This window comes from Hyperolius riggenbachi, chromosome 3, assembly GCF_040937935.1.
Source record: "Hyperolius riggenbachi isolate aHypRig1 chromosome 3, aHypRig1.pri, whole genome shotgun sequence".
NCBI classification, from domain to species: Eukaryota; Metazoa; Chordata; class Amphibia; order Anura; family Hyperoliidae; genus Hyperolius; species Hyperolius riggenbachi.
The window spans coordinates 298,897,378-298,924,984 of NC_090648.1; the positions used below are offsets into that span (position 1 = coordinate 298,897,378).

The 27,607-nt window shown below is 39.7% G+C and overlaps 1 protein-coding gene across 1 annotated transcript in view; it reads right to left on the reverse strand.

Moving 5' to 3' along the window:
* The window catches only part of LOC137562309 (protein kinase C-binding protein NELL2-like), a 256,518-nt gene that overhangs the window by 50,673 nt on the left and 178,238 nt on the right, over positions 1-27,607 (reverse strand). Inside the window, exons 12-14 of the mRNA XM_068273644.1 lie at positions 23,385-23,510; positions 8,405-8,527; positions 6,810-6,905 (exon numbers count right to left, since the gene is read on the reverse strand). Of these exons, the coding sequence (XP_068129745.1) occupies positions 6,810-6,905; positions 8,405-8,527; positions 23,385-23,510 (345 nt within the window). The remainder of the gene's footprint in view (positions 1-6,809; positions 6,906-8,404; positions 8,528-23,384; positions 23,511-27,607) is intronic.

The window sequence follows — 27,607 nt, forward strand, 5'->3', positions numbered from 1 at the left end:
AATAATGTGTTTATTGTAGACTAATGTTTTATGATTCATTTACGGTTTATCAGGGATGGCACTGCCAATCTGCCATTCAAGCAAAGGGGACACTTGCTCCAGGGCCCAGACTGCTGCAGGGACCCCGCACCCCCAGACCCTGCCAAGTGGTCTCCCCCACTACTACCTGGGGCCACCGCACATGTAGCTGCAGATGAATCACTCACCCATCCCGGCCCTGCTCCACCCGTGCTCTCTCCAGCCCCGCTGCCTGCCTCGTCTCCATTCTGCAAATGTTATGTCTAACCTGTGAAGGATCATAGAGAAGAGGCAGGCAGTGGGGCTGAAGACAGCACAGACTAAGCAGTGCTGGATGAGTGAGTGATTAATCTGCAGTAACATGTGGGGGAGACCATGGGGCAGACTTTTCTGGAGGGAGGGGGGGGGGGGGGGGTAGGTAGGTAGATTTAGAAAGAGATGCTAATTTACAGGCTGAGGCCTGGGACCCACTAGCATTGCTTTTCTAAATGCTTTTGCTTTGTGTAAAAAAAAAAAAAAAAATCACATCAGCTGCTAGTGGATCCCAACCCAGGCCTAAAATTTGAACAAAAACGCAATTTCAATGTTCCATTAAAATGCATTACATTTGAGATGAATCACAATCCTGCATGATGCACGCAAATTCTGTTAATTGTGAAAGTGACCTAAGGGCCCTTCTTGAAGATCGCGATTGCAAGAAAATCATAGCGCATTTAGGATTGCAATGTACATCAAGCGGTCTCCTGTGTGTTTCAGCCCAATTTTCATGTGATTATTTGTTTCCTCATTACGGTGACATGTAATTTCACAACAATTCCATTAAAAAGAAAACTGCATAACACCACGTTTGGCGTGCAATTTTCCTGCACTTCTAATTGGAAATGCAGGAAAAGTACAGCAAGCACTATGTTTGGAATAAAGGAGTTTTATTTTGCTGTGTGCACATCTGGCATGAGTTGATACCTGAACTGAATACAGGTTTACTTATATTTCAGTGCATCTCCGCAAGTAAATCTCTGCAGGGATTTACTGGAATCTGTTAATCTCCCGATTTCTGGATTACCTATTGTTCATCTAGAAGCATGCTAAGCAAATACCAGTAATACATTCGCTTTAACAACACACTTAAGCCGCGATCTGCAGTCCATATTTATACTGATATTCAGTTGGGAGTAGCACCAAGCAAAGCAACAATTATGTTCAGAATTTTGTTTTAATTTTGTTTCTAGTGTTGGGTTAATGGCTATGATGAGATGCAGTTACTCAGCAGGGAGTCTTCTCTGATAGAGGGAAAGATTTGTACAAGCCATCTCTAGATGATTATGTGTTCATAAGCTTTACCAACTTTGTATGGTCTAAATAACGGAAACATTTTCCTGCATTGTAATAGAAATAGCATGTGCACAACATGAAGCTAATGTCAGAGATTCACTATCACATGAGATTCACCAACCTAAAAGTTTATCCATATACAAACAATTGCATTTTCCTGCAAACAAATTTGAAACCACAGGTTTATTTTTTTTGTTTTGCAAACTGCATTCTACACATATTTTTAAAATATAGCTATTTGCAGAGGATAGAACATTTAATATAGGATTATTCTGCACACAGCAATTTTTCCAACATAAATATTTAGATGTTGTTTATGACATCTGCCACGTCCATTGCAAATTACTGTTTGCGATCAAATTCATGGCCGTGCCAGAAGGCATATATTAACCTTGCCTCATAACAAATGAAAGGAACGGAGCCTGGTGAAATATTGATTTCCTTTCCTTCCTATAGAAGCACAAAGACTTGCATATATTAATCTGCTTTTATTTGCATACTTGCAGTGATCTTTATGTAGATATTATGTAAATGGCTCCAGCGTTGCGATTAAACTTTAATACAGTATGTGAAATATGACCGGATTATGATATGTGACATTTCTTACCGAGCTATGCAAATGAGTGAGAATGTCTCAGTGACAAGGAACTGGTCAGTATCCTGGTGAATGGAGGAGGAAGGTACTATTCCTTGCACCATACAATGGCAGTATATTCATGTGCATTGCCTAAGTGAGGAAAATATATACAGCTTCCTATTTGTATATCAAGGTTGCATTTTTGTGCGCAATTCTGTGAAAATATACACAGCAGAAAGAAGTGTTTATTTGTATTTTTATTATTTAGATTGCTGTTCACATTGTTGGTGGACACAGATGGCAGAAAAGCTGTCTGAGCCCATCTGATCCTCTTCATTGTATGCCTGCCTGATCCCCTGTTATCATCATGCCATGTTGTTGCAGGAACTCACTTTGTGCGTGGAACAGGTTATGCCTGCAAATGCCCTTGTCTAGATAAAAACAAAAGCAAATTCTGCAGCACACTTAAAGCATGATAAAGCAGCAGCTGTGAAAGATCCTTGAAGCCAAACAATAGTCATTGAATTGGAGCCTCAGCTCCAATAGATAAGCCACCTTAATATAAGATATAAGGAGAAAATCTTTAAAAAAAAAATAAAACATTGAAAGGGTTAATAGTTTTAGCTTCAACTTCTGATGCTGCCTTATCAGTGACTGTCTTGAGTTTAATACTAGATCTCCAGGCTTATTTCTGAATGCAAGAGTATAGAGAGGCATTCTACATGCAAGCTAGAAACATCAGAGTTTGTATGTTCTACCCCCTGTGTCTGTGTGGGTTTCCTCCGGGCACTGTGGTTTCCTCCCACATCCTAAAACTTACAGATAAGTTAATTGGCTTCCCCCTAAATTGGTCCTAGTCTACAATGGACATGATTGTGGTAGGGATGAGATTGTGAGCTCCTCTGAGGGACAGTTAGTGGCATGACTATATATACTTCATAAAGTGCTTTAGAAGAGATTGGCTCTATATAAATACAAAATAATAATGTGACCAGGAGAATTGTTAGACTATTTAGTCAGTCAGGTTATTTATATATTAAACGCTGGGCTAGATTTGTGAGCAGACCACATATGCCGTGACCTTGGGAGGGGCTTGAGCTGGGGTAGTGTTGCAGCTGTCAGCAGATCAGATGTTCCATACTTACCTTTCAGTATGGAGCTGTTTTTCTCCTCGGGACTCTTGTTCATGCTCTCCTCTCTCACCCTTCCACTCTGGCTGGCACTGAGGGGAGGGGCTAAGCAGTGCAGACCAGAGAGACTGGAGAATGAGGAGGAAAACTCTGTACATGTGCAGACCGGCCAAGTGTCACGTTTTTGCCGTGGCACTAACAATTTGCAGCCTCTATCACGGGGCACAGGTCAAATGTCCCGGCCTCTTCACAGAGCAGGCGTGTTTGCAGTTAACGGTTTCATTGCCCAGAGTCTTTGCAGAGAACACTAAAATACATGCATCACATCACACTCTGCAGCTTTGTTTCACTCTGAACTTCATCAGCAGCACAACATAAAACTCCAGCCTCAGCACTTTCTTTGAAGTTGATCTAGAGTGAGAGATAGTGATCTCTATCCTGGCTATCTGGCTACAGAGCATCTGAATAGTGAGGTGGATATCTTATCTTTCAATATGCTTGTGAAGTGCTAGAAATCCTGTATGTATCAATCATATTGGTCGCATTCCTCTATGCTATTGCTTTTATTAATAACCCATATTGTGACACAAGATCCTTAATTAGGGATAGTTGTGTGATTTTATGCATTTACAGTCCTGGGACTAGAGTTATGCACTTGAAGGCACTGTGTTAACATTTCTGATATATAAAGTTTTTTGCCAGAAATAAAGAATTTAATATTTTGCACATTTCAGTCTTTATTTTCTTATTTAATATATTCATAACTCTTCATGTAGAGCTCTTTACTCTAATGTATATCCTTTATGACATATGTGTGCTGTGATTATTCTTTAAATAGCTTGCCTAACATGGCTCCATGCGCCAATCTCTGCATAGGATGGAGGGGAAAACTGTATAAGGAAGGGGTGTGGCTTTGGAACATGGGGGCGTGGTTAAATGTGTGGCAGGGGCATGTCTTAGTGTCCATTTTTCCTGGCTCCAAAAGTTGGGAGGTATGCATGTGCAGACAGGAAGTTATGCAACAGCTGATATGCTTCCAGCTTCTGCACTTCTCTGTCTGGTAGGCTAGTGTACTTGCTGAGCATCTGCACCAGTCTCACTAGCCACCAAAAACATTTTCCCCCTCAGCCTAGCCACCAAAAACATTTTCCCCCCAGCCATCTTTGCATGTTATAACCTCACTTACCAGAATGTTGTCCTGCATAGTGTCTGTCTCCTGCATACTGAATTCCTCAGCATGCTAGCAATGAGGTAGAGACAGTGGTAATGCCTGCTACTCTCACCTACTGGCACTGTGTAGTTAGGAGAGCATTGTGAGACATCCCTATACATTACACGATTTTTAACAAACTTGATTCCTAGTAGGTTGTTCTGCTGTGTCTTCCTGATTGTAAGTTTTATATAGAGAGTGTAATTTTGTTATAGTGCAAAGTTGCAAACTGGAGAGAAAGACAATGCACCCCTTATCCTTTTCAGCTATGTAAGAGCTGAGGTTCTTTAAGTAATTTAAATATTTGTTGTTTAAAACAATATTCTGTGATCATTTTAGCTGACCGTTTTGCCAATGATCCCGAAGGACAGGCTTTTACGGGTTCTGTGCAGTTTTGTCCTATATCCACTTCAGCCTTCTGTGTTTTTTCACTTTATGCATCTGAGCAATTTTCACCTCCCATTCATTCGCCATTAACTTTATCACAACTCATCACAATGAAATGATCTATATCTTGTTTTTTTCCACCACCAATTAGGCTTTCTTTGTGTGGTACATTTTGCTAAGAATAATTTTTTTCTAAATGCATTTTAAAGGAAATATTAAGAAAACAATTGAAAAAAATGCATTATTTCGGCCAATAATGCTTTAAAATAATACATGCTACCATAATTAAAACCCACGTATTTTATTTGCCCATTTGTCCCAGTTATTACATCATTTAAATTATGTCCCTATCACAAAGTATTGCGCCAATATTTTATTTGGAAATAAAGGTACAGTCAGTTTAGCGTCCATCACTATTTACAAGCTTATAATTTAAAAATAATAGTAATATACCCTCTTGATGTGCATATTAAAAAGAAGTTCAGACCCTTAGGTAACTATTTTTTTTTGTGTTGGGTATTTTTGGGAGTGTGGGATGTAAACAGTTAATTTTAAATGTAAGTGTGGGTCTGCCTCAGTCATATTTTTTTTAGGCATCCTGTAAGCGTACTATGTATGCTTACTGGAAGTGAAGAGGGCATGTGTAAGTTAGAATAATCACGGCTTCTTAGAAAAGCCAGTGATCATTCTGACGGGGACTTGCATTCCCATTCATTGATCTCCAGGCTACCGGGCAGCGGCGGTGCAGGAGCACGTGTGATCGGCCGCCGGAGCGCAATGCAGCGGGGCAGCAGCCTTTTGGACGTGGCAGCTACGTCCAAAAGGCTTAAATGGATATAGGGGAAGGGGAGAGTGAACTTCTGGCAGAGGCTGTGGGAAAACAGATACTGCTATGTACGATTCAGAAACATGTAGCGGTTTTTGTCCAGGACGAACATTTAGGCCCAGATTACATGGGCATCCAGCAAACATGCAGAAAAGAATTTGTCAGCTTTTGATGGCAATCAGCATTTTTCACCCCCACGGGGGGACATGGAGGCATGACAGTAAATGACCCTGGAAATATCAGGGTCACCTCAAATTAAAAATTAAAAATGGGGGTCAAAACGAAGCGTTTGCGCAAAGGACAGCACCAGCACTGCCTGCTAAATTGAATTAGAGCACTTAAATAAAGAGGGACGCAGCTGTCATTTCCCACCTGGCAAGCATCCGTGTGAACTGGCCCTTAGACACCGAAGGGGTGATCAGAGAAACCTGGCCTTGGATGGTGAAAGGTACAAATCCTGTCCTGATTGTATGACTGTACTGTAGATCACCTTTAGAGAATATACCGCCTTCTACACCTTAAGTGAACATCCTCCCCCCAACCCCCAAAAGAAAAAACAAAACATAAAACATACTCCATATTCCCAGAAAAACTATAACAGTGACATCATCAGGCTACTTCTGGTTTAGTATCTTCTGGAAATTATCACTAAGTAATTGTAGTGGTATAACCTGCTGCAGTACATTCTAGGAGAGGAGAAAAGGCATACTACCACTCCACCCACTATCATTCGGCTGTAGTAGGGAGAGCCTAGGTGTTCCTTCCACTAGTCTTCTTTTCAGCTGCTGCCAAGTTGACACTTGCCTTCACTCCAGCAATGGCTCTTGGAATAAGATGTGAGACCTTGTGTAAGGGAGTGCAGTCACTGCATCAATCACTGGCAGAAAACCACAACAATGTAACTACGGTGGTACCTGAGCGCTAGCGTGCAGTCAGCTAGTGGAAGGGAGCAGCGGACAACCTTTGAGCATGCCATGTGAAAGAGGCGATTATATAGATCATTTTTATCTATTGAGGGTTGCAGAAAAGTGTCAATCCTTGACAATAATGGCAACCATTTATGCTGATTGCAACTCTTAAACGTACCACTTTAATAAATAAACAGAGATGCCGATGGAATTATTTCATCAGGAATAATGCTGTTTTTTTGGGCAAACCGTCTGTTCACACTTATAAACGGTAGTGGTTGCCAACACATAGCATGATGGATCCTGGAAATAATCAGGCTGGAATTGTCAAGCAGCAATAAGGGGCACTGGGTTCTCTTGTTAACACGTCCATAAAATGAACAATGTGCTGGCTTATTTTAGCAAGGAAGACATCACTGACCTGTCTCACAGCTACGTCCTGTAAAACCTTGCGGACAAGCACACATATTAGGAGCAATACAGGTCCCTCCATTCCTACAGCCATCTTTGCAAAATGCTAGAAGAAAGCAAAAACAGCAACTCAATCATTTAAACTTAGACATTAATACATTCTGTATATTTTAAAACAAGTTAGAGAACTAGTAGATATCAGCAGTCCTGTGCCTACTGTTAAATAATTTAAAATCTAAAAACAGATGGCACGGAACAGTTTGAGTGGTGGGTGTACAGGCTATATTAATCTTCATGACAAAATTTACAGGAAGGGACACACAGATCTAGAACATCAATCTGACATGCCCCATAAATGTCAGTGCTTTTTTTGGCATTATGTTTCATCCTCTCTGCAATTTCAATCACCTGTGCCTTTGTCTCTGTACTATTCATTTATGCTGCACCATTCCATTCTGTCAATGTACACTGGCACAGTATTGTTTAGCTGGTGGGATTTTGTAACACTGGAGGACAATTAAAGGTTGTGTATGCTGGTTCCTCTTTAATGTTACTGACATGCCTTACATTTTGGGAGGTTTTTAAATCTATGTTTGAATGTAGAAGGGGATCTAATGGAGCATATGCCCTTGCATTCACAGTTTGTTTGACAGGCTTTCCTTTGTTTCATTTTGCACTTTCTAAAAACAAAGCATGTCCTATTATGATAAGTGTCCAAGCCTGTCTGCACAGTAGGACAACTATAGTGTTTTTGTTCCAAAGTTGGTTCAATCAACACAGAGGATTGTTGCACAGAAGACAGTCACACTGGATGTAAGTACCTACCAACCATCTCAGGAGGCCACACCTTGGGTACATAGTGGAGTTTTACATGGTGAGGTGATGCAGCTCATCTCCTATTCTCCATTTAGCTATTTTTTTACGCAGCTGAAGTCACTGTGGGTGTGTGGGGTGGAACTATTGGGCAAATCATCTTAAACACATCTCAAATGCCTTCAACGTCAAATGCAACATAACATGACTATAATTTTTCTGACATGTTGGTCCTTGGCAATGGTTGGAGGTGGATGCAAAGTTAGGGTAGACTGAGGCAGGGTATAGCTAAAAGAAAATCTGGAAATTGGCTTTACTTATTAAGCTAAATTAACTCCAGCTCCATCTTTACATGGATCCTTCCTAATTAGCTTTACTCCTTAAAAAAAAAAAAAAAAAGACACATAACCGTCCTGTGCAAAGATGAAATAGCCCAGAGTTACACTGATTGTGCAAAACATCAATAATGTTCATATTGGTGCAAAGATCAGGCACAGCCCTACATTCCAGCTTACTCATTTTTGCACTTCAAAACAGCTGAACATTCATTACTCGTACTCACTTGCCTAACATGGTGTTATGTTGTGTGCCTGGCAGATAAATATGTAACACTTTTGATTTTCAGCTGTAGAGTTGTGGATTTATTGTCATTAGGAAGAATGTTAGGATGGAATTTGTCTGCTCTTGATGTTTGTGTTGCACAGTCTGGGTTATTTAGTTTTATTCATAAATGCTAAATAGCATGCTACACCTACCTATAGGTGGGGAATTCGCATAATAAACGAATGTTACCTTTGCATACAGTGCCATTTCCAGTGTATCCGGGCTGACACACACAGTTGTGACCGCCCACAGTGTTAAAACATAATGCATTCTCGTCACAGTTGTGTTGGTTTGTTGCACATTCATTATGTTCTAGAAAACAAAAACAAGAAAAGTCCATTAATCACATGGATGGTTCAAGCAATTTCTATAAGCAATACAGGGTAATGTTAATATATTTCACTTCAAAATGTGTATACAATATGTAACTCAGATATAATTATATACTTTATTTGAAACACATTTATTGGGTCAAGTAACTAACATATCAAAGATCAATCACACTGAAGAGATAATGTCAACACCTCATCAGGATAACATTAATTAATAGAATAGAATAAGAAGTAAATCAGAGAAAGATAACAGAACTAGAGCGATGGTTATGTTGCAGCTATCACGTTTTGTTAGACTATCGTTGCTCAGTATACAGCACCAGACCACTCCAAATATATTCAAAATACAAATTCTTTATTGATGAAAAACTAACACAATAAAAGCAATGATAAAAATCACCACAAGGTGATAGCAGCGGTGTACATGAATAATAAAATATTGTAATGAAATTAGCAACAATCAATATGGATGTCCTCACACTCAAAATTGTATGAATATATATATTGGTAAGTAGATACACAAAAACGGACCCTCAAAGATTGTAGATGGAACAATAGAACCTATGTAAGGTGCACCGTGAAAATAATTCCAAAATTATTATTATATTTCCATCAATAATTATAATTCCATCAATAAAGAATTTGTATTTTGAATATATTTGGAGTGGTCTGGTGCTGTATATTGGGTACTTTTCTCCTTTGTTGTCCATGTTGTTATGCAGTACCCAATTAGCACATTCCGCCCTCACTATTTCAAATGGTATTCTTAGGATGGTGCTTATCCTTATGGTTGCTTAAATATTATCGTTGCTCAGATGTCCGGTGTTTACAACAGAAATATCAAAGGAAATTTAAAACCAAAAAGGGTTACATATCCAGCCAAGTCACTCCCCGCAAGAACAACAAACCTCCCACATCACACATCCCATCCACCTAAAACCTCCTACTATATAATATCCCAATTCCTCATAGAGAGCGACTAGTCAATCGGGAGTTTATCCACACATTCCACACTGCCATGAATTTCTGGGGACACCCCCTATGTAAGTATATCAGTTTGTGAAATAGAAGTATATCAGTATGAAATTATAAACTTAAAGAAAATCTGTAGCAATATTTAGTGAAGTAAGGAACTATACATTTATAAACTATGTTTTATAGGTGCAGTACCTAATTTACCCAGGAGGAGGCATATTGTTCAGTTAAAAATAATTATGCAAATAATCTGATGACCAGTCAAATGAAGCTAAAGTGTTATTTGCTTGCTCCGTTTTCAAGTTGCAAACATTCGCATAACACATTTTCATGATTCTCAGATACATTTGCATCTCATTTACCATCCCTAACTATAGATAGTTTTGGTGATGGGCCAAGATTACTATCTGCAAATGGCCCCTACTGCAATTTGCAACAGTTCAGAAAATAAGTATAGAACAACAAAAAGAGGATTGGCTCTCTAGTGCATGAAAAAAATCCAAATTGTACTTTATTGATGATCACATAAAATGCTTTTGCATGAAAAATATCATTTTTTCTTTGGTGCATTAAGTGATGTACTATATAATAATATCCTAGTTGACAGCTTGTTTCCCGATTCCGAGTTGTTTCATGTTCAGAAAATAAGTGTATCATTAATCATCTCTAGCAGTGGTATGTATGCCAAAGGGTTTGTATGTTAATTTGCCTTTCCAACTAGTTCCTGCAGTTCCCTTACGCATCCCCAAAATTGTTAATTAGTTGCACCCAGAAATTATCCTCAGACAATGGTAGGAATTAGTCTTCTCACTATCTGTCTCTTATAGTAGATCACAGTCTATGTACCCTGTAAAAAATGCCAACTCTATATAAATATGGAATAAAGAAAAAAAATGTAAAAGCTTTTGTCCAAGGGGAAAGGTACTCTTTGTGCCACTGACCAATTAATCTCTACAGGGAAATGCTGGAAGTTGCATAAATGAAAACAAATTTAGGATCTGCCATTGTAGTCATGTATGGTGTTTTGCAGTTTCCAACCATTTGATTGTCTACTCAGTTACATTGATCAAATACCTGGAGAGATGTGCCCATGTGTACCAGACCTAAGTGAGTTAGGGCCAAAGTGAAATAACTCATTAGATAAGTTTCATACATCAGGGCCATAACATGCATCAACTGATATCAAATACCTGGAGAGATGTGCCCATGTGTACCAGACCTAAGTGTGTTAGGGCCAAAGTGAAATAACTCATTAGATAAGTTTCATACATCAGGGCCATAACATGCATCAACTGATATGGCCGATGTTAAAGCAGGTTACTTACTCAGAAGGGAATGGCTCCAGGGCAAAACCTAACTTAGCCAAAAGCATTTCAGCTCAAAAAACAGAATCTTTGAGATCAGAAGGGCTTATTGAAAATTCTAGTCTGAAATACTGTTTGCAGGCTTGTCAGCTATAGATAGTTGAGATATGACTTTATAGGGCTGAGGTCACACTACTAAAACATTGTGTACTTTGTGATTACAATGTCTGCAAAGCACCCTCCCTGGATTCATTTTCAGGAAAGGTTTACTTGAATATATTGTATAGAGAAAGCTGCATTTACAGTTATCCTGCAGTTTATCCTCTTATCGCAGACCTTTTATCCGCAGGGGTATTTGTAAAATGTGCTCTACATAATCACTAATAATATTTTACTTTGATAATCTGTTTTTTTAAAGTGGCTTTAATATAGTTGTTCATCAGTGGAAATGTTTTCCCTGGGCACAAACATCTTGCATGATGGCAATGTTTATACTATGTACACTGGTATTTTTCTAGAGGGAAAGCAGACAAAAAAAAAAACAGAACGACAAAAAGTGCATTGCAAGTAACAAGTAGATTCTATGAAAGATTAATGTTAAAATATAACAGGCCCCAAGCACTCCACTGAGGTGGAGTCTAAAAATCTACCAAGGAAAGCTTCAGTGTCAGACAGGTATAATCAGAATAAGGAAACAGTTTGTCAATGCTGCCATATTTCTTTCCTTTTAAAAAATCACCAGTTGCCTGGCAGTCCTGATGTTTTCTTTGACTGCAGTAGTGTCTAAAGCACACACTTGAAATAAGTATGCAGATAATGCAGTCAGACTTCAGGCAGAGTACCTGACCTTCAAGCTTGTTCGGGGTCTATGGCTAAAAGAATTGCCGGTAGAGGATCAGCAGGACAGCCAGGCAATGGCAGCCTAAATATCCCTCCCCCTTCTGGTGTGCCTTAAACATTTCAAGAAAAAGTTCTAGGAATCACCTTAAATATTCCACCTAGATGACTAATAAGTGGTCAGTAAAAAGAGGGCAGTCACTGCGCAGCATACTGCATTTTTTGGGGGGAGGGTAGGGGGGCACAAGCTGTAGATTTTAGTCTCTGGGTCCAGCAGAAGCTAGTTGCTGCAACAAAGTCACCCGTACACATAACTATAACACTCATGGCCGGATTTCAGGCAAGGCCACAAAGGCCTAGGGCACCGGGAAGCAAGGGACGGGCAACGGGCTGGCACACTGAGGCAGTCAAGCTACCAAACGTGAACTGCAGCAGTTGGGCAAGTGTCTGGGACTCAGGGGATGAAGGGGCAGCAAAAGTGGGCCGATTGTTGTCTGTGACTTGAGCTGTCACTCATCATCACCGTTGGCTGCTCTTAGAGTCCAGCTCCGCCCTCCACCCAGCTCCAACTTATCAGAGTGAAAAGCAATAATTTGGCCCATAAATGGCATAAAATTTATAACCATTCAGATCATTTCAGATGTAATAAAACCACAAAACAGGTTGATTAAACTATTGGCAAATTGGTCAATTGTAGTCGACTGGCATTATCAACACTGTCCAATCTAATCAATTGGAAGGTTGATCATTTAGCAAAATGTCATCATTAATAAACATCTTTTAAAAACATTGATTACTGGGACCAATGAAAGTGTATGTATCTGGTAGGGAGTTTGCAGTTTGTCAGGGGGCGGCTGGTGATGGTGGCCTCGGGAGATAAAAAGTACAAATCCGGCCCTGCTTATGCTCTGCAAACTTGGCTCTCCAGCTGTTAAAGAAAATCTGTAACTAAAAAAGTTCCCCTGGGGGGTACTCACCTCGGGTGGGGGAAGCCTCCAGATCCTATCAAGGCTTCCCCCATCCTCCTCGGTCCCACAGTGGTGGCGATAAAGCTCCCCGAACAGCGGGGATGTAAATATTTACCTTCCTGGCTCCAGCGCAGGCGCAGATAGGCAGAAATAGTCTCCTGCGCCTGTGCAGTAGAGCGGACCCGACGGAGATCGGCTATTTTCGCCTATCTCCGTGGGAAGAGCCACAACTGCGCCCCCACTGGAGCCAGAAAAGGTAAATATTGCACAGCCTGACAAATTGTCGGCTGTGCGTTCAGTGGGCTGCAGTGAGACTGCCGTGGGACACAGGAGGACGGGGGAAGCCTTGATAGGGTCCAGAGGCTTTCCCTACTGAGGTGAGTACCCCCCAGGATAACTTTTTTGTTACAGAATCTCTTTAAAGAGACTCTGTAACAAAAATTTTCAGTCTTATTTCTTCTATCCTATAAGTTCCTATACCTGTTCTAATGTGGTCTGTCTTACTGCAACTCTAACTCTAATCTTCTTTCCTCTGATGGCTTTGTCGTGCTCAGGCACTCAGGCAGGAATCTGATTCTCTGCTGTGATAGGATAGAAGCTATACACACCCTCTCCAGGCCCCCTGCAGGCTCTGTATGAGTCACAGACTGAGCTCCTCTCAGCTTATCACATGCCATGTCTTTTGTTTGTAAACTCTTCCTAAAACTGGCAATTACAAGCCAGGATTGCAGCAGGGAGTGGCAGAAACAGTACAGAGGGGCCCAGGAGAACATAATGAATAGAATGGTATGCTTTTTATTGTAAGAATTTTAGAGTACAGATTCAGGAACTACAATTCCCACAATACATTTGCCTTTATGAATCATGACTGTGGCTGCCAGACTCCTGCAATGCATTGTGGGACTTGTAGTTCGTTAGCAGCTGGAGAGCCAAGTTTGCAGATCACTGCTCTAGACAGAGGCAGCAAATTGTCACATTAAGTGTACAGAGGGATCTGACAATCTGAAACAGATCCCTACAAAAGAACATGAATATCATTTATATTTGAAATTCCCTTGTCACTCAATAGGTTGCACTAAACATAGAAATAATATCTCGTTTGTGTTGCTATTTTTACAGCGGGAAAAAAAAGCAGCAGCAACCACTTTCATCATTATCCTATTTTTAATACACATACTGTACATATTTAATGTTCTTTAAAAAAGCCATAACTTTTGATCACATAAAGCTATGTTTTTTTAACAACTACATATTTTTTACACGTCATTGCTTCCATGGTAGGTGCAAACAATAGTTTATTATTTATTTTAAGTGTGTGGCTCTAAGCATGCATATCTATCCTATATGCCAAGAATCACCGCATTTGTGACAGTATATCATTTGTTGTACTTGACATTACATTTACTGGAGGGTTTTTGTTTTTTGTTTTGGATTGTTTTGTTCCCTCATAATAATCTGACTGGTTATCTTGCTGTTTTCATCAGACAGAAAAGGCCCATAAAGTATTGAAGCCACTGGTGGTATTTTTAATTTTTCATCAACAGCCACCCTGTGTAGAGCTCAAATCCCATATTTAGAAAATTAACAGTGTGTGACAGATGGCTTATCCCAAGTTCATCACAGGCACTGGTCTATAATAAGGTAAATGACACCAATTACCATCTGTAATTACTGTTGCTGACAATAAAATTTCTCTGGTGATTATAAGTAACAGGTCTGTATGTCAGATTTCTTAACTGTCTAATGACAAATGGTTATTTCTTTTCATATAATGCAAAATGTATCATGCAACATAAACTTTCCTTTAGGTTTATTTATGCCTTTCTCTACATTGTTCTCCTTGAAACTGCTGCTGTTTATTTGCAACCATTTACTGATTTTATGAGTAAACTGAAGACCTCAGATCAGCCTGAAGGCATTCTTATAAAACATTTATCTTTATATTCCAAACACACTATTAAAGCCCTGTTTTAGTTTCCTATTGTTTAATGCATACGACAGTAAATGTTCATTAATTAGATGCATTGCAGATCTGTACTTTTCACAATAAATACATTTAAAACATCTTGTTTCTGGTTTCTGCCTTGAACCTCTAGCTCCTTGCTACCAGCAGACAAAAGGTGCCCATAGACCGGACGATTATGGGCAGATTCGACACAGAGACAAATTTATCTGTAATGGAATCTGATTAGAGATAAATTTGTCTCTTGTTGAAGCTGCCCATATACTGCAGGCTGATTCCCGTCAGATTTTAGCATGTAATCTTCAGGGAATCAGCCGAGCCCGCCACGTCCTCCCTGCCGTTGCCCCCAATGTATAAATGTGCCCCTCCCCCCCCAGTGTGTGCATTTATACATTACCTGTCCTGTAGCAGCCTGTGTACGATGACTGTCCATCTTGCTGGGTAACAGCTGCATACACGCGTACATGCTAGCAGCGCATTGCGACTGACGTCAGGCGCTATGCACTGCTAGCATCCATGAGTGTATGCGGAGCCCGGTGAGATGGACAGAAACCGCATGGAGGCTGTAATGTACAGGTAATGTATAAATGCACACATGGTGGCACAATTATACATTGCGGCGGCGTTTCGAAGTTTGCTCCAAAATCGTTTGCCGTACCACCACACACCAGATCAACCAACTACGGCTTGACATCTTGCAGCATCCACGATCGACCATGTGACCAATTTTCATCCCGAAATTGGTAGCTTTGTCTGTTGAGCATACACTTGGCGGCACCAATTTTAATCCAATTTGATTATAATAAATTGGATGGTTGATCTGCCGCCAAGTCACCTGATGTATGGCCACCTTAAGAGTTCATTTCCCAGCATAAAGCCTAACATCTGACCCCACTCCTCCCTTTGCTAGGAAATCTATCTCTTTGTGCCCAGCACTACAGCTACACTTCCTCCCTGCTCAGTGTGTAAAAAAAGCATTTACCTATTTGCATACTCTCGCCAATGTGTTTATAATAGTCAGGTGTACCACTCATCCCACTGCCCTGCCTGGAATAAAAAACTCTTACTTTTTTATTTAGTCCTTTTCTTTTCTAAAGACATTGGGTAAGATTAAATGTCATTTTATAGCTGAGACATTCAAAATTCTAAAGGTCGATTTAAACCTTTAAAAATAAGACTATGAGATTCCTGGAAAGTCCTATTTAGAATTCTGGCTATAGATACAATTAACTCATCAGTTTGTTTTGACTTCAGGTTTGATTTAACTTTTCATAATGAAATACTGGATACTGGTCACATTGAGAGCAATGAATACTGAAGCTTGCTGCCAACTGCTGTGTCACTGCCTGAGGCTGCAACTTTACCTCATTTCATTGAAAGGCTGGTGTATATGAAAAAAGGGCACTGGTGACATTTGGGCATCAGGAAATGGCGTACATTTGCCAACATTCTACCATTTTACATTGATAATTTTGGTAGTAAAATATCTGTGAATGTTACCAATATTTTACTACAGTGAAACCTAACTTTACTCTGACACAGAATCCTCCCCCTCCACTGCCTAACTCTACCCACCTCCACCCCCACACCTAATCTTAAACCCTCCCCCTTCATGATGTCCAACTTTAACCATCCCCCTTGGGCAAACTCTCTTCCTGATCTAACCTTAATGCATTCCTGATGGCTAACCTTAACCCCTCTCCCTCCTTAACCCCTTCCAAACCCCTTCCACACAAACCCACTTCCTGACTCCTAACCCTAACTGTCTGCACCCCCCTTTTTGCCACAAACTCACTGTAAAAAAAAAAAAAAAAAAAAAAAAAGCTAAATAGGCACCCATAAAAATATTGTTTGCTGAGGGAAATTTCACAGGCCTTGATGCATTTGCAACCAGTGTGGCTTGCACATTTTCGCCAGTCATTTTTGCATCAAAAATACTGCTTTGGATTTCGAGAAAATATTAATGAAAATACACAGTATTTTTGCAAAATGGTCAAAGGAACTAAATTTGTGAATATTTTTACTGCAAAAATTTACAAAAGCTTAGATGACATTTCTGCTCCAGAGTCAAATTTAACATTTTTGCAAAAATTAAAGCAAAAAGAATATCGGCATTTTTGTTCATCACTCTTTGCATCCCCTATTGCTACAGTATGCCATTGGTAAGGAAATTGTAGATATTTAAGGATTTTTTTTTACCTGAAACTTCTAGTAAATTTAAGTGAAGTAAAAGCATTGTTCATTTGACAATTTATCACATTTTTATGTTCACTTTCATTGGACATTTGTTGTATTCAGTGGCAGGAGAGCTAGTGATTGATTGTTTGATAGTTTGTTGTTGGATACTAGTGATTTTCCATGAGATTTCTGCTGAAGTGGGGCAAGTTAGTACATTATGCTGGATCCACACCATAAAATATTTTGGCAGATTTACCTGCCAGAACGATTATTTCCAGCATGTCCGACTTGAGGATCAATAGTTTTTTTTTATCGATTTTCTGATCGAATTCCATAGAAGTGAACAGAAATCAATCAGAAAATCGCTCAAAAAAATTATTGATCCTCAGATCGGACATGCTGGAATTAATCGAACTGGAAGGTAAATCTGCAAAAAAATTGTATGGTGTGGATCCACTGACTGATCAGACCATTACAAAGCTAGCTTTATTCTCATTCAATGCTGAATCCAATAAAACTGTATGTACAGTATTTATTTAAAGTGAACCTGTATGACATAACAACAAAGTGCCCACTGAAAGTAAGGCTGCATACCATGGTAGGATTTAAGTGGACAGGCAGTCATGAACTACATCCATCTCCCACAGCATTGCAATGTTGGGGGACAAGTGACTAGGACATAGGCATTAAGCCTGCAGGTTTTCAATTGGTACCCCAAACCCACAAATTATAAGTAATAAGATTTTATGGAGTAAATTTCAATACACATACTAAAATCACTGCTAGAATTATTAAAAGCATTAAGAAGCTATGCTATGCAGCCTGTGTTGGATAACTGGTTTAATGATTGTTTTTCCCTGGATTATTACTTAACTGTTAAAGAATCAGCAAACTATTTGTATTTTCAATAACAATCATGCACATTATCTTTCCTTGTCCTCTAATTGTACAAGTCTCTATGAAAATTGTTCCTGGCAAGCGTTGTTTTCCCTACACACTGCTATGGCCAGCTCGCTTCCAGCTGCTTCACGCCTACTCCTGCCTCCCTCACACAATTATGCTAGTTATTCTTTCCCTGCCCTACTCTGTGTAGCTAATAGCTTCTGCTAATAGGCCTTATCAGACTTCTGTGCACAATATTGTAATTACACATTTACTGTATATCTGCAATCAAAAAAATAGCTCTGTAATGAATTGTTTGGAAGACTATATTCCTAATACCTTTCTGGACAATAGTCTGCTTCCAATGTAAACAATTTGTGAGGTCTAAGCTCATTGGAATATGGTAGACAGACTTGCAAAATTAAAACAATGCAAGTTTCTGAAAAAACACTAGGGATTGTATAATGAGGTATAGAGCACCAGCAATAAATCGTTACTACATGTCATCTAATTCCGGTAACATGCTGCTTAAAATACCTTCGTACTGGGAGAAGCAGCTACAAATTGTTCAAATCACCACCCCCAAGAGAAAAGTGCTTGCTGCAGCAGATCAGTAGTAGGAATAGGAGATTTGTAGATGCAATTATTATTAGGGCTGGAACACAGAATGATTTTAGGCGTATTTTTGAAGCTCCGACAATTGCTGGTGATTTCAAAAACACTTTACTAGTGTAAGTCAATGGTGTTGAGCCCACTGGATTGCTTGCAATTTTGGTAAATTGCAAAATGGAGGACATGCAGCATTTTGTGAGCATTTGGGCTCTAATACATAGTATATGAGTTACCTTAACCTTCTTAGCGATATGCCCGACACTGTGTTGGGCATACCGTTCTCTGTCCTCTGAGTCCCCCATAATGAAATCATTTGCTCACATGGCTGTAAAACCTTTAGGTAGCACTAGGCTAGCTAGTAAAGGTGTCCGGCACCCCCAGATCGCTTGCGATCCCCGCCCCCATTCCCCCTGTTTATACATTACCTAGCCTGGATCCAGTGATTACACAGCCTCCCTGCACAGCTCCGGTCTGTCTATGGGGAGGATCGGGTTTGCGCATGACGTCATGACATCTGTGACGTCATATGCGATCCTCCCCTTAGTGAAGACCGGAGCTGTGTGGGGAGGCTGCGCCGACCGCTGGACCCCGGCTAGGTAATGTATAAACTGGCTGGATCGGGGGGTGCCGGACACCTATACTAGTTAGCCTAGTGCTAGCTACAGGTTTTACAGCCATGTGAGCAAATTATTTAATTATGGGGGCAAAAACTAACAAAACCTCCTGAGCGGCGTAACGCTCAGGAGGTTAATCCCCGGAAAATGCAGCAAACCTCACCAACAAAACGCTGACACAAAGCACTAGCGATTGCGATAGTGCTTTGCGGTTTCTGGTGTGTCCCTAAGCCTTATTGTTATTACTGGCTTTTTTGCCGCTTGTGTGACATTGGCCTCAGTAACTGGAATCTATACTTGAGTATAAAGTTAAACAAGGGTTTTTTTTCTCAATAGATATGCTTAGAGTACCGCTGTCACTCAAACTTAAAAGATTATTTGAGAAGTTTAATGGAAATAATAAAATATGTATGTGATGCAATGAGTTTAACAAAAGTTACACTTTCAAGTAAAATACTAACTGTATTAGAAAAGATTTGCTTTATTTACTTTTTTTTTTTACCAGAGCGTCTTCAAATATTGAATACTAAATATAAGTCACGCATAGGTGAAATTGAATCGCTGTAGAGAGGAATGTAAGTAAATGTTATTTTCCTACTGCAAATATTTGAATACAATATAAAACTAGGTAGGAAGCCTTTCACAGCTATTTTAGTTTTATATTGTTATTTAAATTACTGCTGGAATGCAGCAGCCACTTTTTCGCTTTACCATCCATAGATAAAAGAATGCATCTCATAAAAGAGAAATAGCTTTCCTATTTGCTTCCAACAGAAGCGACCATGTGTTACCATTTCTGTCATATCATTATACCACAAAAGCACAAAAGGCCTTTAGTGATCAAAAGATTCATAGTACAAGTGATCTGTTAGTATAGCCTGCAGATATTTTTAATTGCCTTTCACTAATTAGTTTCCTGTATATTTTATGTCTGGCTACATCATATAAGCAAAGTAGTTTACTTTTTTATTTTTTCGGTACAGAACTGTCAAAGGTAGCGCTACAAACAGAATTTAAAACAAGCCCACCTAAAACTGAAAGCAAGAGCAGAAGCAGAATATTTGCCAAGATTTAAAGTGAGCCCACCTGCTTTGTAGGCATTTGTAAACCTTCTGTGTGCCTTCTTAAAGTGCATGTTAAAGCAGTTTGCAAATGCCTATATAAAAATAAAACATGCTAAAAGAAGGTATAATTGCTAATTATAACTCCTTTATCCCTGAAAGATTAGTTATCCGCTACAGTGCACCTGATCCTACTTCCCACAGCCAAACTCCTGAAATAGGAATTCATGGCAGGCTGCTATAGCAACCTGTAAACAGTACAACCTGAGTGGAGTTCTCTGAACAAGTGTAGGATATGGTGGTACTGGTTGACAGGATTCTCCTTGGACTGCTCAGTGTATAGTTTATTGTTTATAGACCACTGCAGACAAGGGCACCTCTAGCCGTTTTGTCACTAGGCAAAAAAACCTGTGCCCCCCCGGGTGCCCACCCCCCCATGAAATAACTGTAATGCGGCAATGTTTCACCATAAAATAATCGTAATGCGGCAATGTTTCACCATAAAATAATCGTAATGGGACATGTTTCACCATAAAATAATCGTAATGCAGCAATCTTTTAACAGAAAATAATCGTAAGGCAGCAATGTTTCACCAGAAAATAATTGTAATGTGGCAATCTTTCAACAGAAAATAATCGGAATGCAGCAATGATGCACCATAAAATAATTGTGATGGGACAGCGTTCACCATACAATAATCGTATTGCAGCAATGTTTCACCAGAAAATAATCGTAATTCAGGAATGATTCACCATAAAATTGTAATGTGGTCAGCATTTCACCGTAAAATAATCGTAATGCAGGAATGATTCAGCAGAAAATAATCATAATGTGGGCAGTGTTTCACCAGATAATTATTGTAATGCAGCAATGTTTCACCAGAAAATAATCATAATGTGAGCAGCGTTTCACCAGAAAATAATCATAATGCAGCAATGTTTCACCAGAAAATAATCGTAATGCAGCAATGTTTCACCAGAATATAATCGTAATGCAGTAAAGTTTCACTAGAAAATAATCGTAGTGTGGGCAGCGTTTCACCAGAAAATAAATGTCTAACTGAAAAAAAAGCATTTACTCACCTGCAGAAGACTCCTCTCCTGGTGCACAGCTCCCCCACTGATCTTCCTGCAGCCAGCGGCTACAAATCTCCTGCGCTGACACAGGCAGAGCAGGGCTACAGGAAGATGCCACCCAAAGCCCTGTACTGAAAACACAAATAGTCTCCAGTGCAGGGATTTGGACGATATCTTTCCCATAGCCCTGCTCTGCCTGTTGGAAACAGACTCCCACAGGCTGAGGTGAGCTGCGGGCTACAAGGAGTGAACTGGCGCTGCGTCTATTAGACCCTGCAAACCAGTTCACCACTTAGGGGGTCCCACAATCTGGCGGGGGAAGGTTTCAACCCCTGCAGCAGCACCCCCCTCCCCCCCCCCGAACAGTGCCCCAAGCGATTGCCTGGGCAGCCCCGTGGCGCCTGGCCCCTGATTGCTGAGCATTTTTACTTGCCGTGGTTCACAAGATTGTTTTAGTGAAACAAGCATTTAGGTAAATGTGACTATTTAGTAAAAGAAACCTTTTAATACCTAAACATGAAATGTAGAATAATATACTGCGCCAACAGCACAAGTCCAATAACATAAATAAAAAAAATGAAAACATAAAAGGAGGTCCCAAGGTGCAACTGACCAATTAGAACAAAAGCACACCGGGAACATGCTTCATTGATAAATAGCATTGACACACTGGCCACGCTAGGCCCTGATGAGTCCATTGGACAACATGTGTTGGACTTTTTTTTATAATAATTTTATGTAGATGGAAAATTGACCAATCAAATGACTTAGTGGCTGCATTTGATTGGTCCATTTTTCAGGCTGCATACATTTGCATTGCATAATATTAGCAACTCATTGACCATCCCTAACCAGTTGCTCTTCACTGGACATCTTGCTGTGCTTCTGTCTGGTTAAATGGTGAAAGAGTTTAAAGTGATAACACTATATGCTCTGTAAAACACTGTGAAAGATGTCTGCACTCTGCAAATACTAATTATTATGTGCTTCTTCCATCCTGTAATTTACAGAAGTGATCTAGTGGCATTGGAGTTATCGAGACTGTCTGTTTATTGATCTGAAAATAAGGTTATGGCTATTGTTGTGCCTTAATTTAAATATTTTTATTGCTAGTGCATTTAATATATGTCCATGACTACCAGGACTGGTAAAAACTTCAATGTATTATATAAAACCTTGAGAAGGTTAATATGTAGGCTAAGAGATTTTATTTGTGTGGAGGTATATAACACTCATATGGATAAAAACATATTTCAAGGATCAGATTGTTTTCAGACGTCTTATGCCTTTCTGAGAGAGTGTTGGGGGATTTTCTTACGTTGAAGGTCACTTATAATTACTAACTAAAATATGGTAATACTTTTATCCAGGAGGCTGATTAGATTGCCTTTTGGGGTCAATCAAGAAGGGTTTCTTTTCTTTCTTGTGATATATTGGCCAGTTTCTATAGAGGCTTTTGCTTGCCATCCTTTGAATCAAATCTGGTAGGGTCTGTGAGAATTTAATTTGATGAATATGTTGTTTTTAACCTAATTAAGCATGTAATAAGATAACTGCAGCTGTAGACTTGTGCAAAAAAACAAAACCAAGGACATTGGCTATGAAGGTGTGGTGTGGGGACCACCGATGACCCTCGGCATGTGTCAGGTTTAGTTCTCAGTCAGCTGTGATATGTATCCCTAATCAAATTATTTGCTAGGCTTACTTAGTAAGTGAAAATAGTGTAACCAGCGCAAACAACAACATACTGTATATGCTTTTCAATTAGTAGTAGAGATTCCCATAAATGTAATTTAGTTTGATATATATATTAAGGGAAACCTATTTTACAGGTTAAGAAGAGGATGTAGTTGCTGCTCCTCTCCATTTGTGACAAGTACTGGAGATTAGAGAATTACTGCACAATACTCATAGTGATGTCTGTACCGTCTTCACTTCCAAAGTAATTCTAAAATATGCATATAGAACTACTATTTAAAAAAGGAGTAGGGTGGGGTTTTGAGTAAAAAAAAAAAAAAAAGAACAAATGTGTTTTCATGATAACATAAATTTGTAAATGTAAATAAAAACCAATGAAAGCTTTGAAGAAAAAATGAAAGTCCAACCATTAGCAGTATAAAAAGTTATTTTCCAGTGTCAGCAGCACGGAACTTTACTAAACAAAAGCAATGTGTATCGACTTGCTTTTATAATGCAGTGTGACATTTCCAGTTATAATACAAAGAGGAGAAACATTACCTTGCAATAGCTTTTTCAGAGAATATAGGTCTGACTTTGTTTGGGTTTAATATGAAAAAGTGATTCCTCATCAAATAACATGAACAGAATGGTTATCAGATCGAGAACAAATTGTGTTTTGATATTACCTGTGCAGGAGTAGTCATCTATTTTGATGTATCCTGTTTGGCAAATACACATGAAAGATCCTGGTGTATTCACACACACAGTGTTTTCCCGACAGTAGTGACGTCCTTCAGCACACTCATCAATATCTAGAAAAGACATGGGATAAGTAGTAGAAATACAACACACAATTAGTTATGTAATGCAACCACTGGTATGTGCTATTATAGCTCAATGTTTATCATGTTTGTGGTAGGGGGAAGACTGCAAATGAGGGGGTCAACAGCACACAAATTGAAATCGACATTTACATTAATTTTTTTTCTTCATCTTATACCACATATTGATTATGAATTCGGTAATGATGTTTCTCAGAGTATTGTATATTCAACCTCTTCCTTAAAAAGAATCCATTTAGTTAATTGAGGCATCTTCCTGTCCTGAATCAAGAGAAATCGGTTTTCCTGGTGTTTTTTCATTTTTGGATTATTATTTTAGAGCAATTATGGCCAGAACCTGAAGTCTAGCCATTTCTGGGTCCTGCTGGGAAATGGCCGGCCGATGCTGCCAACGCATGAAATGTATTAAGTCCTGGACAGCCAAGTCCCAAAGCTTACCACCGCTGCAGCCTATGTGCCGCCGTGCTATGCAAGTTCCGAAGCTGCAGCTTTCTTATGTGCCCTTCCTGCTGTGTGTGTCCTGAAGCAGTTTAGTCCAGCTGGCGCACATTTCCTTCTGCTGTCGACTGCAACACAACACTCCATCTGGCCGGACCACTATTTCCTTCTCCTGCTGCTGGCTCCTGCACAGCATGTTTCCCCCTGCTGCTGGCTGCAGATAATGGATGTGACTGGAGGGGAACAGAGGTGCGGGGACACACAGGAATTGGTAAGAGGCAGGTTGGAGGAAGGCACTCTGGACTTGACCAGGTACATGTAGTCATGCCGTGTTCTGGCCAGCAAAAGTCTGAAAGAAGTGTGTTTTTTGTGTATTGGCCGCATCAGCCGGCCATTTCTCGTCTTTGGGTTCTGGCCTCAATATTTACATAATTTTTCCTGTGAATTATACAGCCTTTTTTAGCCTTTTTTACTACCTATTGTAGTACAGTACTTCTTGTAGTACTTGTAGTAGTAGTAGTAGTAGTACTACTACTATAGTAGTAGTACTTACTGTAGTACAGTAATTCTATTCAACTTATGGATAAAACTGTACTAAATAAGGGGAGCACTTATTTCTCAGTCTCATTATGTAGTTTCATGTTGGTGTATTGGGAGTGCAAACTTTCTTTTACATTTTTCAGTTATAGTATTAATACCATTGTTAGCTCTGGATGGTGTGCACTCATAGGCCCATATGCAATTCACTTTTTCTCCTGAGATATTCCTTAGGAGATAATTTTCATCTTCTGTTTAAAATAACTTTTAAGCATTTTACAATTGCAAAAGTACCTAAAAGTTGATCAAAAAGTACTATCAAAATTATTTTGAGTATTTTGTTGCTTGCTGGTGGTTTAAAAGGAGATGTATCATGAAAATATCACCTAGGAGAAAACTCAGTGGCCCATTTATACCTTTTTTGTTGTTTCCTCTGTATTAAAGGAATACTATCGATTCACATATTTTTTTCAATTGACACGGGAATTGTTTGGGAAGTGCTGCTAAGTACTGGTGTATACATTTTAGTAGCAACTTCTTTGTTTACTGTTAGCAAAATACATTCAAAGTTTACTGACGCCAAAACTGACGGCTGACTGAGCCATGAGGAGAGGGGAAATTCCCCTCACACTTGATCAGTTAACTCTATATGTAGCTCTGTGTGTGGCAGAGAAGAGACAGGACACAGGAGCTGCAGCTGTTGGGAGCTCTGTTTCTGACTGACCTGTCTGAAGAGAGCAGAGGAAATGTAACTAATTGTCACAGCTTTTTCATACGGTTTTTGCTTTCAGAGTTTGATATGTTTGATATTTGCTTTCTGTAGTCTGATATGCAACTCTGGCTGTGCATTGAAGCAGACACCCCTTCTGCATTTGATTTGTCCCAATATAGCTAAATCCTACCCTCAATAAATTACAGTTTTTGCCTCTGATATTTAACATGAAAAGTAGGAAAATGTTTACACAGCTACTTAGACATTATTTACACACTTCACTTTAGAACACTTGGGTATCGATAGTATAAACTAGAGAAAAAACGCGGAAAAGCCGCCTCGTGCGCTCAGAACAAGGTGGCTGATTCCGCGTCCAACGCGGTTTGCACACGTAGGCCTACATCTGTCAGTATGGCTGAACGCGGAGAAACCGCCGCATGCCTTGATAGCGGTGCGGCTGGCTCCGCGTCCAGCGCGGCGGGTGGTACGCAAGACATGTCTGGTGTGGCTGGGACTGATAGTCCACACAGGTTCAGAAGGATGCGCGCGTTGAGAGGCAGAACTTTTATGACAGCCAGAAGGGAGTCAGCTGACCAAGCCGGTCAGCTGACGATTGTACCAGTTCCCATTGGTCCAGCACTTAGGGGAGGCGCTGGAGAGCGCTGGGCTATATATACTGGGTGCTTGTCATTCGCTGGTTGTCTGCCATTGCGATCACTACGTGGAAGCACTCAGACCTTATTGTCAGAATCTGTGTTATCATTCTGTTATACTTCAGATTAGTTCCAGGGTGTTGATGATCAAGCACCTCACACCCAAGATTAGCAATCTGTGTTCTCATTCTGTTATACTTCAGACTAGTTCCAGGGTGTTGATGATCAAGGACCTCACACCCAAGATTAGGGACTTGTGTTATCATTCTGTTATACCTCAGACTAGTTCCAGGGTGTTGATGATCAAGGACCTCACACCCAAGATTAGGGACTTGTGTTTTCATTCAGTTATATTTCAGACTAGTTCCAGGGTGTTGATGATCACGGAGCTCACACCCAAGACTAGGCATTGTTTATTATCTGTTATGACTTTCTGCTTTCCTGACCACTCTTCTGTTCACTGATTTGGTACTTCGCAATATCTGATACTTCGTTACCAAACCCTTCTTGCCTTTGGATTACCCAATCAGCCTTCTGTCTTTGTACTGTGTATGTCCGTGTGTTGCCGACCTGGCTTGTCCGATCTTGAGAGCTATCTCCCCAGTTAAGAGAGAGTTCACAGACCAGTCAGTGACATCCTCTATTGGTGTCACTCTCGCTCTGGTCCTTCCCTCTCCCAGTCTGACTCCTCCCTGCGGGAGAGTCTCAGGCTGCTGGAAGGTACTTACTCTAGCAGTATTTCTTACTGCCTTGTACCTGTCTTCCTGGTATTGTTCTCAAAGTATTACTGTTGCACCAAACACATATCTCTCAGGTGTCCAGAGGTTAGTAATATATCTGATTATCGGTGATACTGCAGATCATCAATAATCAGGTATATATCTGTATTTTGGTGATACTGCAGATCACCAATAATCAGATCCTCTCTGTGTTACACCGATCGTTACAGTATTCCTTTAAATTCATATCAGATTATATACAATATAATATGATATTTATATCTAATATATAAATTATAGTTATATTTATTATATTATTTCTTATGTAATATATACACAATATTCAATTGCCAAAGCAATCAACCTGATGTTTCCAGTACATCTGATCAGAAAAAGGAAAATCAATCTTGATCAATTTGAAAACAAAAAATTTTTATTTTTATATAAGAAAAATACACAAAATCAAATCAATTGATTTTCTACGTCCATCTTGATAGATATCACAGTTGGAAGCTGGGATAACCAATTTCTTTACCATGAGTTCAGTATAAATGATGTCTATAGCTATGTGTAGTGCTAGATGAACTCTGTGTGATATCTAAGCCTCCAGCTTTTATCCCTTAGCAACAAAAAATACTTCGCAGATGCTTGAAATCTAACATCTATTTTATGTGAAATGGGACAGTGCTGCCTTTTAACCACAATAAACTGTGTTTAGGAAAGATACAGCATGGAAAACTTGATTCCTTTTCTGCTTTCCTGGGTTTGTCTAAATACGACAGGCTGACAACTTGCTTGGGGTGGAGAATGAAGGCATTGATGCAGCACACCCAAAAAGCAACTTCATTACATGTTCACTCTCATTTTCCTTCTGCACTGCTGCTTCATCCCCCGTTTGTGGCCTATTCTACACAAGACAGCTAAAACTATCTTATTCCCGTCAAGGCTTGTGTGTGCCTCTGACACAGTGAAGACTCTCTTGTGGATATCTATTAGCGTGCATTTCAG